The sequence below is a fragment of the Pan paniscus genome, chromosome 5 (genome assembly GCF_029289425.2).
Source record: "Pan paniscus chromosome 5, NHGRI_mPanPan1-v2.0_pri, whole genome shotgun sequence".
NCBI classification, from domain to species: domain Eukaryota; kingdom Metazoa; phylum Chordata; class Mammalia; order Primates; family Hominidae; genus Pan; species Pan paniscus.
In genome coordinates this window covers 137,376,481-137,388,788 of record NC_073254.2, presented here as the reverse complement: position 1 = coordinate 137,388,788, position 12,308 = coordinate 137,376,481, and the positions used below count along the sequence as shown (strand labels likewise).

Sequence of the window (12,308 nt, the reverse complement as noted above, 5' to 3'; positions counted from 1 at the left end):
CCCTCTTCACCACATCCATGCCAACATCTATTATTTGAGATGGTTTGTTTTTTTCTTGTTGATTTGTGTGAGTTCCTTGTAGTTTCTGGATATTAGTCCTTTGTCAAATACATAGTTTGTGAATATTTTCTCCCACTCTCTGGGTTGTCTGTTTACTCTGCTGATTATTTTGCTGTGCAGAAGCTTTTTAGTTTAATTAAATTCCATCTATTTATCTTTGTTTTTGTTGCATTTGATTTTGGGTTCTTTGTCATGAAGTCTTTGCCTAAGCCAATGTCTAGAAGGGTTTCTTTGTCATGAAGTCTTTGCCTAAGCCAATGTCTAGAAGGGTTTCTTTGATGTTATCTTCTAGAATTGTTAAGGTTTTAGGTCTTAGATTTAAGTCTTTGATCCATCTTGAGTTGATTTTTGTATAAGGCAAGAGATGAGGATCCAGTTTCATTCTTCTACATGTGGCTTTCCAATTATCCCAGCACCATTTGTTGAATAGGGTATCCTTTCCCTACTTTAGTTTTTGTTTGCTTTGTCGAAGATCAGTTGGCTTTATTTCCAGGTTCTCTATTTTGTTACTTTGATATGTGTGTCTATTTTTATACAAGTACCATACTGTTTTGGTGACTATAGCCTTATAGTACAGTTTGAAGTCAGGTAATGTGATGCCTCCAGATTTGTTCTTTTTGCTTAGCCTTGCTTTGGCTCTGTGGGCTCTTTTTTGGTTCCACATGCATTTTAGGATTGTTCTCTCTTGTTCTGTGAAGAATGATGCTGGTATTTCAATGGGAATTACATTGAATTTGTAGATTGCTTTTGGCAGTATGGTCATTTTCACAATATTGATTCTACCCATCCATGAGCATGGGATGTGTTTCCATTTGTTTGTATCATCTATGATTTCTTTCAGCAGTATTGTGTAGTTTTGTAGAAGTCTTTTCTCTTCTTAGGTACATTTGTGAGTATATTTTTGCAGCTATTGTAAAAGGGGTTGAATTATTGATTTGATTCTCAGCTTGGTCACTGTTGGTATATAGCCGTGCTGAGAGGTGACAACGTGCTAGCAGCCCTCGCTCGCTCTCAGCACCTGTTTGGCCTCGATGTCCACTCTGGCCATGCTTGAGGAGCCCTTCAGCCTGCCGCTGCACTGTGGGAGCCCCTCTCTGGGCTGGCCGAGGCTGGAGCCAGCTCCCTCTGCTTGTGCAGAGGTGTGGAGGGAGAGGCGCAGGTGGGAACCAGGGCTACGTGTGGTGCTCGCGGGCCAGCACGAGTTCTGGGTGGGTGCGGGCTTGGCGGGCCCCGCACTCAGAGTGGCCGGCCAGTGCCACTGGCCCCGGGCAGTGAGGGGCTTAGCATCCAGGCCAGCAGCTGTGGAGGGGGGCACCAGGTCCCCCAGCAGTGCTGGCCTGCCTGCGCCAAGCGCTCGAATTCTCGCCGGGCCTCAGTGCCTCCCTGCGGGGCAGGGCTTGGGACCTGCATCCTGCCATGCCCAAGTCCCCCCACAGTGGGCTTCTTCGCAGCCTGAGCCTCCCCAATGGGTGCTGCCCCCTGCTCCGTGGCGCCCGATCCCATTGACCACCCAAGGGCTGAGGAGTGCAGGCACATGGTGTGGGACTGGCGGGCAGCTCCACCCACGGCCCTGGCACAGGATCCACCAGGCAAAGCCAGCTGGGCTCCTGAGTCGGATGGAGACTTGGAGAACTTTTATGTCTAGCTGGAAGATTGTATATGCACCAATCAGCACTCTGTGTCTAGCTCAGGGTTCATGGATGCACCAATCAGCACTCTGTATCTAGCTAATCTGGTAGGGACTTGGAGAACTTTTATGTCTAGCTAAAGGATTGCAAATACACCAATCAGCACTCTGTGTCTAGCTCAGGGATTGTAAACACACCAATCAGTACCCTATCAAAACGGACCAATCAGCTCTCTGTAAAATGGACCAATCAGCTCTCTGTAAAATGGGCCAATCAGCAGGATGTGGGTGGGGCCAGATAAGGGAATAAAAGCAGGCTGCCCAAGGCGGCTGTGGCAACCCGCATGGATCCCTTTCCACAGTGTGGAAGCTTTGTTCTTTTGCTCTTTGCAGTAAGTCTGGCTGCTGCTTACATTTTGGGTCCACACTGCTTTTATGAGCTGTAACACTCACCCTGAAGGTCTACAGCTTCACTCCTGAGGGCAGCGAGGCCACGAACCCAGCGAGAGGAATGAGCAACTCCGGACGCGCCGCCTTAAGAGCTGTAACACTCACCACGAAGGTCTGCAGCTTCACTCCTGAAGCCAGCGAGACCACGAACCCACCAGAAGGAAGAAACTCCAAACATGTCCGAACATCAGAAGGAACAAACTCTTGACACACCACCTTTAAGAACTGTAACACTCACCGCGAGGGTCCGTGGTTTCATTCTTGAAGTCAGTCAGACCAAGAACCCACCAGTTCTGGACACAGTGCTACTGATTTGTGTACATTAATTTTGTATTCTGAAACTTTACTGAATTCATTTGTCAGTATTAGGAGCTTTATGGAGAAGTATTTAGGGTTTTCTAGATATATGATCATGTCATCAGCAAACAGTGATAGTATGACTTCCTCTTTACTGATTTGTTTGCCCTTTATTTCTTTTTGTTGTCTGATTGCTCTGGCTAGGACTTCCAGTACTATGTTGAACAGGACTGGTGAGACTGGGCATCCTTGTCTTGTTCCAGTTCTCAGAGGGAATGCTTTCAGCTTTTCCCTATTCGGTGTAATGTTGGCCATGCGTTTGTCATAGATGGCTTTTATTATATTAAGATATGCCCCTTCTATGCCTGTGTTGCTGAGGTTTTAATCATAAAGGATGCTGAAGTTTGGGGGCTATAGAACCCCCAAGAGAGTATGTCCTTTGTCTTCAGCTACCAGGATGGGTAGAGAAAGACCCTCAGTTGGGGCAGGGTTAGGCATGTCTGAGCTCTGATACTCCTTGGGCGGAGCTTGCTGTGTGTGGCTGCTGTAGGGGATGGGGGTGTAGTTCTCAGGCTGATGGAGTTATGTTCCTAGGGGTATTATGGCTGACTTTACTGCGTTATACAGGCCACCAGGAAGTGGGGAAAAGCCAGCAGTGACCGGCCTCGCCCAACTCCCACACAGCCTGAAAGGCCAGTCTCACTCCCACCGTGTCTCCCATGCAGCCAGTGAGTAGGGCTAAGAACTTGCCGCAGGTTACAAGCCTCCCTGCTGAAAAAGCAAGTAGGGCTTTCAGGTTTTATACCTCCCACCTGTCATGGTTTCTGTGTTCATATCTGCACTCCCTATTTGCCCCCTTTCCCAGGTTCTGTCCAGGAAACTTTGTATTCGGTTTAAATTTTTACAAAGTTCAGCTGGAACTTTTCTTCTTCCTATGGTCTTTCTCCAGTTACACTGGCAGCCCTCCCCAAGGATCTCTGCAAGACAAAGTCAGGAATGGCTTCCCTGGGGACTGCAAGTGCTCACAGGGTTCTTCCTGCTGCTTTCTCTACCCCTATATTTTGCTTGGCTGTAAATTTGCCTCAGCTCCATGTGAGGTCAAATCCTTCTCCCATGATCTGGACCTTCAGGTTTTCCACAGAGGATGTGTATTCAGGGGTGGACACTCCCCATATCACACTTTGGGCACTCAGTTTTTTGGCTATCTCACAAAGCCTACAGCAGCAAGCCTCTTCCTTCAAAGCGTCTGTGGATTCTCCTGGCTTTCCTGGTATGTTCCTGTGGTAGTTCTTGGAGCAAAAGTTCATGATGTGAGTCTCCACATGCTGCTCTGTCCATCTGAATGGGAGCTGCAAGTTAGTCCTTGACTCCTATTCACTATTTTGGGAACTGATCTGAGTCTTTACATTTAAAGTGTCTTTCTTGTAAACAACATACAGGATTTTGCTTTTTTACACAATCTAACAACTTATGCATTTTAATTAAGGCATTTGGTTCATTTACACTTAATATAATTATCATTATGTTTGGATTTAAGTCTACTGTCTTGACATGTGACTTCCATTTGTGTCTCAGCTCCTTGTTCCTCTGTTTCTACTTCTTTGCCATTTTTGTGGGTGAATAAAATAATTTTTAGTATTCCATTTTATCTCCTCTAATGACATTTTAAGTATGTCTATTTATGTTTTTTAGGTTGCATTAGAAATTAAAATATGCATTTTTTTACATGATACATCTTCAACTTATCAAGTCAATATCCAAATATATCCTTCACTTCATAAATTATTTAAAAACTTTATATATGTCTAATTTTTACCATCCTACTCTTAGTGTTCTTGGTGTCATATGTTTTACTTCTACTTGTTTAAATAGCCAATAATTTAAAAATATTTAACTAATAGTTTTTAAGGGAGAAGTTACACATCTAAAATTAAAATATAGGATATAAAGTCATTAGAACCCAAAATTTAGAGGGAGAATTTAGAGATCATTTTATTTCATAGATGAGGACACTGAGGTCCAGAGATGTTCATACATTTTCCTAATATCACATTGTTAATCAGAGGAATGGTCAGGAAGTGATTAAAGTAAAGCAAAATATCATATACTCTAAAGGAAAGATTTCTGGTATTAGGTTCTTGGGTCCCCAGAGGGTTCATAGAAGGCTTTAGGATGTGTCAGTGCTCTGAAATTGAGGATTCATATCTTTCATCAAAATTCCAAAAAAGTCTCATAAAGTTCAATAACTATTTTATGAAGACAATGCTGACAATATTTTTAGAATAAAAATTACTCTTTTTGGTAAGTAGAAAAACTCCAAGTCATGGAGACCCTGAAAAAGGAGTGTATGTATGTGTATATTTATCTATCTATAGATATAGATTTATACACATACATCCATATGCATTCATATGTATATATCCATATATATCCACATACATTCATATCCATATACACATCCGTATGTACATATATGTATATACATATGTGTATATGCATGTACATATAGATATATATGGATGTGTATATATATGTATATGCACGTGGATGCATGTAGATATTTATGTATATATCCATATATATACACACACACACATAATGCCTATAAGCACATAAACACAACAAATCTGATTGATCGATTACTTCATATCAAGTATGGCACACAGCTCTGGCTAGTTTCCTACCTGTGAATCAGAGAAAACTGATTATTCCTTTCCTTAGGAACTTAAGGTACTGACAATCTGATTGCCAAAACAAGCTGTCTAAAGTGAGACATAGACAATTTTCAAAGCAATAGTGTCCTGAAGGATCATAGTCCATTCTCTGCATTCTCTGTGTCTGTATATGCCAGAGAGCTGGTTTCTTTTTTTTTTTGAGATGGAGTCTCGCTCTGTCTCCCAGGCTGGTGCAGTGGCGCGATCTCGGCTCACTGCAAGCTCCGCCTCCCGGGTTCATGCCATTCTCCTGCCTCAGCCTCCTGAGTAGCTGGGACTACAGGCGCCCGCCAACACGCCCGGCTAATTTTTTGTATTTTTTAGTAGAGACGATGTTTCACCATGTTAGCCAGGGAGAGCTGGTTTCTTTAAGAGTCTAGCTCCTCAAGCATCCACAGATTCAATATAAAGTAGAGGAAGAAAGTTCCTTCTTAAAAAATGTATTTCCTCATTTCAAGTTTAGTAATGTTTTCTTGTATGTATGTACAGTGCAGCATAGCAGCTCCCAGTGAGATAACAAAGGGCAGGCACTTTTGCCCTCCAAGTAAGTCTTGCCTTTTAATCCTATCAGGAAAAAAAGAAGTTTTATATATAGAGATTGGGATTCCAGAGTCATCTTATAAGGAGAAAGTATTTTCTAACATATAATCAAAATTCCTTCCCTTTAGTTTAGATCAGCTTTGTCCAATACAAATATAATGCAAGTCACATATGTAATTATAAATATTCTAGTTGGCTCATTAAAAAAAAGTAAAAACAAGTAAACGTAACTTTAATAGTACATTTTAATATTTTGATAACATATCAAAATGTCACTTCAACATGCAATCTGAATAAAAATTATAAAGTTATTTTATATTCTTTTTTTCACATTAATTCTTGGACGTCCTGTTTGTATTTTACATTTATAGCATATCTTAATTTGCAAACTAAGTTTTCATAGAAAATATTTGATCTGTATTTAGATTTCATAAAATTTACAGGCAAAATAGTTGATTTACATACTTCTTCTAAAATACTCAAAAATATTTTAATATATTATACGTGATTCATAATATATGAATCAAATATTAGTTTTAAAATTTACCACAAGTTAATTAAAACTAAATAACATTAAACTTTTGGTTCCTTGGTCATACTAACCACATTTCAAGGGCTCCGTAGTCACATGTAGCTAGTTGCTGCTGTACTGAGCAGTACGGCTCTATTCTGTAGTAGAGATGAGATAAACTGATTGCTGTCACTCATCATATTCCGAACTTGAGAATTGTAATTGAATTGCCCCTCAAACTACTCTTCCCTCTCCTATGTACATCCATTCCCTTTAGTTTATACAAGAGTAAACCTATTTGAGGTACTGTGAAATTCTCAAAACAAAACTTTATTTATATTTTTCTAAAGAGAAAAGTGAATGCTTTAAAATGATTTATAGAAATCACTAAAAAAAAAATCAAACTATCACTCCAAAATGCTGAGGATAACTGAGATAGTTCTTTTTTTGAGTACTAAACAACTGTTACAACTTTAGAAACAACCAAGCAGATTTTTCAAGCAAAAATAATTGCAAAATTTCCTTCCATTGAGGGGAGAAAAACCTCTAAACACAATTTAAAGTTTTTTACTTGAATTTCCTAGTCTGAAAAGGAGCATTTTGATCAAACTATAGAAACTGATACACATTGAAATAACATACAGTTGTGAATAGTATAAAGTGAAGGACCCAGCAGGCTAGGATAATAAATGGCAGGTAAATCAGATGACTAACCAAGAGTAGGAGGAAGGCATGGTTCAATGGGGAGAAAAAATTCAACAGACCATGCCTTCGGGATTGATTTTCCCTGTTTATCTTGTTATGCCTGGCTGTTCATTTTGGGGTGGTGGGGTCATGGAATTGATTTTTTTAAATCGATCTTTTTATTTCTTGAGAAAACCATGATGAAATGAGATCAGCTTCACCCAGATGCAGATTTATTAGTGTTATACCCACATTTAATAGATGGTTCAATGAGAGGTTAAATTATTTGCCTGAAGTCAAACATTTAATAATTGGCTGAGCTGGGGTTCCATGCAGTTCTGTCTGTTTCTGAAGAATCCCCTACATTGCAAATTCATTAATTCCCAGTGGGGCCTAGTCTCATTCAGAAATGAGAATAGTCATGTGGGCATGCAGGCCATGCCTTCTTGGCATCACGTGAACTGGGTTAGATGTGAGGTGGTTGCTTTAAGAACAAGGAATCTGAGTGAGGGTTGTTGGATAGACTAGAAGGGTGCCCACACAGGCCAGTGTCAGAGCAGTGATGAACTCTGCTCATAACAGAGTTATTCTGTGTGCCTAGGTACTGGAGTCCTCATGGCTACCACATTTAAGAGCTGTCATTCCTGTCAATTCTGGATAAATGCTTGGAAATTCTTGCTCTTTGGGTGTGTCTTTTTTTCAAATCCCTCAATGCAATAGGCTTTCCTTTTTAAAGGAACATGTACCTGAATCCTAACTTGCTGTCTCCATCATGATTTATTGCATTGGCTGGTCCCAAAGCCCTTCTGTTTCACATCCGCAGGCTAACTTCACATCTATAGGCTAATTTATTGCATTGATTGGTCCCAAAGCCCTTCTGCTTCACATCTACAGATGGCAAATTTATACTTCAGGCATTGGTTTTTACGGGTTTCATTTCTGGATGATTACCTTATTTCCAGGTCCTGTAAGAACCTTGCCTCATGTCTTTCTTATGCTAATGCAAGAGTTGTAGGAGCACATAGAATAAACCAAAGATGTAATTTCTGAACTAATGAAGTAATGAGAATCCAGGTTGTGCCTTTGTTGTAGAGTATTACCAAAATCACAAGCATTTTTTAAAAAGCTGCAACCTATCTAAACACTCTTGATATTGCAATATCACATTAATAAGAAAAGCCCCCAGAGAGCACGGTGCTCATGCCTGTGATCCCAGCACTTTGGGAAGCCGAGGCAGTCAGATCACTTGAGGTCAGAAGTTCAAGACCAGCCTGGCCAACATGTGAAACCCTGACTCAACTAAAAATACAAAAAATTAGCCAGGCTTAGTGGTGTGTGCGTATAATCCCAGCTACTTGGGAGGGTGAGACAGGAGAATATCTTGAAGCTGGAAGGCAGAGGTTGCAGCGAACTGTGATCATGCCACTGCACTCCAGCCTGGGCAACAGAGTGAGACTCTGTTAGACAATAATTGTTAGAAAGTATTTTCTTTATTTTAATGTACACAAATGCGTACAGATACTCACAAACATATATTCTCATGAGTACTTGCATGGACCAGCCCTTCCATCACTCCAGAAACACACACTAATTGGTGTTATGTTTTAGCAGCACTGGGGATACCACCATCACAGAATTTGCAGCCTGGAGTACTTCTGAAATTTCCCAGAATGCACTGATGTACTATAGTGGTCGGCTGTTCTGGATCAATGGCTTTAGGATTATCACAACTCAGGAAATAGGTCAGAAAACCAGTGTCTCTGTTTTGGAACCAGCCAGATTTAATCAGTTCACAATTATTCAGACATCCCTTAAGCCTCTGCCAGGTACAGTATTTCATTCCTGCTTACCCTACTCCATTATACCTTCAGTTAAATAAATGTTTAGGTTGGGATATTTTTTTTTTCTTAAAAATTAAGTTTTAAGAGGAGTAAGGTTTCAGTAATTTCAATTGGTTTGCTTGCAGTGAGTTTAATCTTAACCCAAATTTACAGCCTGAAAAAGTCAGAAAAAGATGATTTTTTTCAGGATATGTTAAAGAAAAGAAAAATTTTGTTTCAGTTCTAATTATTAGTAATTGCTATTGATTTTCTATGATTTCTATATTGGTCAATAATCCCCAATTTTTTCTCCTATTTCTTTTTTTTCTTTCATCCTGTAGGGAACTTTTCCTTTACCCCTAAGGTTATTCCAGATTCTGTTCAAGAGTCTTCATTTAGGATTGAAGGAAATGCTTCAAGTTTTCAAATCCTGTGGAATGGTCCCCCTGCGGTAGACTGGGGTGTAGTTTTCTACAGTGTAGAATTTAGTGCTCATTCTAAGGTATGGTGTTGGTTCTAGTAACTTTCATTTCCCAAACAGACTGTACCATCTGTGTCAGCCCTGCCCACACTGACCTGTATCATCTTGACTTAGCCAAGCCCATCTTCTTTGTCATTCCCATAGCATTTGGTCATTAAGATTATTCCCCAGAAGACTTGTTTGCAGCCAGTCTGTGACTGCTTGGTGCTAACTGCTGTGCTGGATACACTTTAACTGGTCTGTGTGGCACAACACAGAACTTGCCAAAATTAGCACTTCCAAAATTGCAAATTTTGATTTTACATGTGAACTAAAGTTTGGAGATTTTAGATAATAAGGAATGAAAGATTTTATAATTCTCTCCCTGAGAAAATAATGTTTTCTGTTTATATTTTAGTTCTTGGCTAGTGAACAACACTCTTTACCTGTATTTACTGTGGAAGGACTGGAACCTTATGCCTTATTTAATCTTTCTGTCACTCCTTATACCTACTGGGGAAAGGGCCCCAAAACATCTCTGTCACTTCGAGCACCTGAAACAGGTACAGGGGTTAAAATCTGTCTTTTTTCTTAAAAAAGCAGAATCTCACTTTTCATGATCTGGAATGGATAGTTGATATTTAAAAATAACTTTCAGTTTTATAGATGTGTTTAGATTCAATACCCTTTCAATGACTTTTTGGAGATTAGAATAGCTCCATTAACATAAATATGCATAATTTATTCCAAAAGAATATTTCAAAGATTTCTTAACAGCCATTTCATTTGATTGTAGTGATGTAGAAGATGCAGATGCATATTTCAGGTAATTTGCAAAATCCTTTATAAGGAAAATGGGCATTTAAGGGCAGAGACAGTTTTCTTGGAAGGCAGACTGTTCTCATAGATGGGAACTCAGAATCTTCTGTAGGTGAATAACTGATATCTAAATTTAATGTTTTGGGGAAAAGATATTTTAAAAAGGATACTAGCCATATCATTACATGTGTGTATCACCTTAAAGTGTACAAAACACATTTTTATGTATCACTCCTTTATTAACTATTTACTACATACCTATCATGTGTCAGAAACATCATTTCATTTGATCCTCACAGAGCTCTGAGTTGGGTAGGAAAGTCTTATTATCTTGATTATGCAAGAAAGAAAATGAAAGCCTAGTAGTTGCCCAAATAAAATAGTTACTAAGTGGCTGGGCTGGGACTTAATCTGGACTTTTCACTACAGTTTCATCAAATCTCCATTCAGTCACTTTTACAAATGTTGGTAAATGATAGTAATTTATGTAAAGCTAATACAGGATTTGGCAGGTGGTAAGAGCTTAATAAATATAGATATCCATTCTCCATTGCATTTTTTACTATTAAGATTATTTCAACAATATCCATCTACGAATCACACAACAGGAACATAGTGGGGCCTGGGCAGGTTCCGGAGCAGTTAGCATTGGATCCAGGAATGTTCTGCTTGAGATTTCCTTGGGATATCAGCTTGGTTGAATTGTCCTGTGGAAATGGACTTGACTGCATCCATCAGGGGATCCAGTGGGAGCAAGAGTCAACAGCACTCTGTTGGATATTGGAGAATAAGAAAGGATGACAAGATTTGGCCGTTGCCTTCAGGAAATTTACAATATAGCCAGGAAATTATCCAAATTGACCAATATTTATTAACCACTTACTGTGTGCCAGTTCTATACTAGATATGGGAGGATATGGGAGGATTTAACAAGGATAAGAAGAGATGCTTTCTCTGATGGAGTTCATAAAACAGGAGGGAGATAAAAACATGCACAGCAAATGATAATAGATACTAGAGAGTTATACCTGAGCAGCAGTGGCATAGAGTGAGTAGACAAGCCTATGAAACCTTCACGTATATCAAGCTGCCTCAGGCATTTTTAAGAGAGAAGGTGCCTTTGGGAAATGGAAACTTTAGTGCACTCTGAAAGATGGAGCAAGAAGAGGTATCCCATGTGAGAAGAGAAGCCTAATGTAAGAAGGCCTGGAGATTGAATAATAGTATGAGTGTTAAACATTAAATAGCAATGTGATTGGAATGAGGGAGGGAATGAAGACCTTGTGGAGGAGTCCTAAGACAGGAGAGGGCCATCCAGAAAGAATGACTTAGAAATCAGGCAGAGACATTTCTCTTGATTAAAGGACTGAGAGATACTGAATTGCTTGGTTTGGCTCTAGAATAAATGAATACTCCCAAACCTTACTCTTGGGGTACGATCAGCCTCCCCTAAACTTTCTGCTTTCTAGGAACTTCAGAGTGACAGGGCCTAGGTCTCTGATTTATGCTGTGTTTTACAACCTGAACTGGCTGAAGGCTGGTGGGACTTACTGCCATCCATCCTGATGATGACATTTTCACCTTCACTGAAATCACTCTGTCAGGATAAAAGTGAATGTTGCATTTTACGGGGAGAACCAGACACCTTCCATCTACACAAGGCACAGACAAGAAAGGTGTGCTTGAGTGGTAGTAGGAAGGATTTGAGTTGAACATAAGGAAGTCTTGTCTGTCAGTCAGATGTGCTGAAATTATCAGGATGGGTTCCTGAAGAAATCTATGGAATATTCTCTCCTGAAGATCTTTAAGAATGTAATAAATATACTGCAACTGCCTGGAATGAGAAATATTGTTAAGTTGTTTACAATCTCATTATAAGTGGTAAAAGTCTTATATTCTTTATATTCTTATATTCTTTTCTGCTCTACCTGTGCCTCTACTTTTCAGTTCCATCAGCACCAGAGAACCCCAGAATATTTATATTACCAAGTGGAAAATGCTGCAACAAGAATGAAGTTGTGGTGGAATTTAGGTGGAACAAACCTAAGCATGAAAATGGGGTGTTAACAAAATTTGAAATTTTCTACAATATATCCAATCAAAGTATTACAAACAAAACATGTGAAGACTGGATTGCTGTCAATGTCACTCCCTCAGTGATGTCTTTTCAAGTTGAAGGCATGAGTCCCAGATGCTTTATTGCCTTCCAGGTATGAGAGAGAAAACAGAAGATATGAGAGTCTTAATAGCGGCATTGTGGGGAGAGGGAAAGACTATGTTTCTGGGATATGTTACAGTGTAAATGGCACACATACCTAGATTTTGA

At 39.7% G+C, this 12,308-nt stretch overlaps 1 protein-coding gene across 3 annotated transcripts in view; it reads left to right on the top strand.

Annotated features, from left to right (window-relative positions):
- The window catches only part of ROS1 (ROS proto-oncogene 1, receptor tyrosine kinase), a 138,744-nt gene that overhangs the window by 51,262 nt on the left and 75,174 nt on the right, over positions 1-12,308 (top strand). For 2 of the 3 annotated variants that reach the window (XM_063605435.1, XM_034962754.3), the window contains 4 exons: positions 8,495-8,709; positions 9,045-9,205; positions 9,582-9,726; positions 11,930-12,192. In XM_063605435.1, the coding sequence (XP_063461505.1) occupies positions 8,495-8,709; positions 9,045-9,205; positions 9,582-9,726; positions 11,930-12,192 (784 nt within the window). Of the gene's footprint in view, positions 1-8,491; positions 8,710-9,044; positions 9,206-9,581; positions 9,727-11,929; positions 12,193-12,308 lie in introns of all 3 variants that reach the window. The other variant, XM_034962753.3, reaches the window with a different exon arrangement.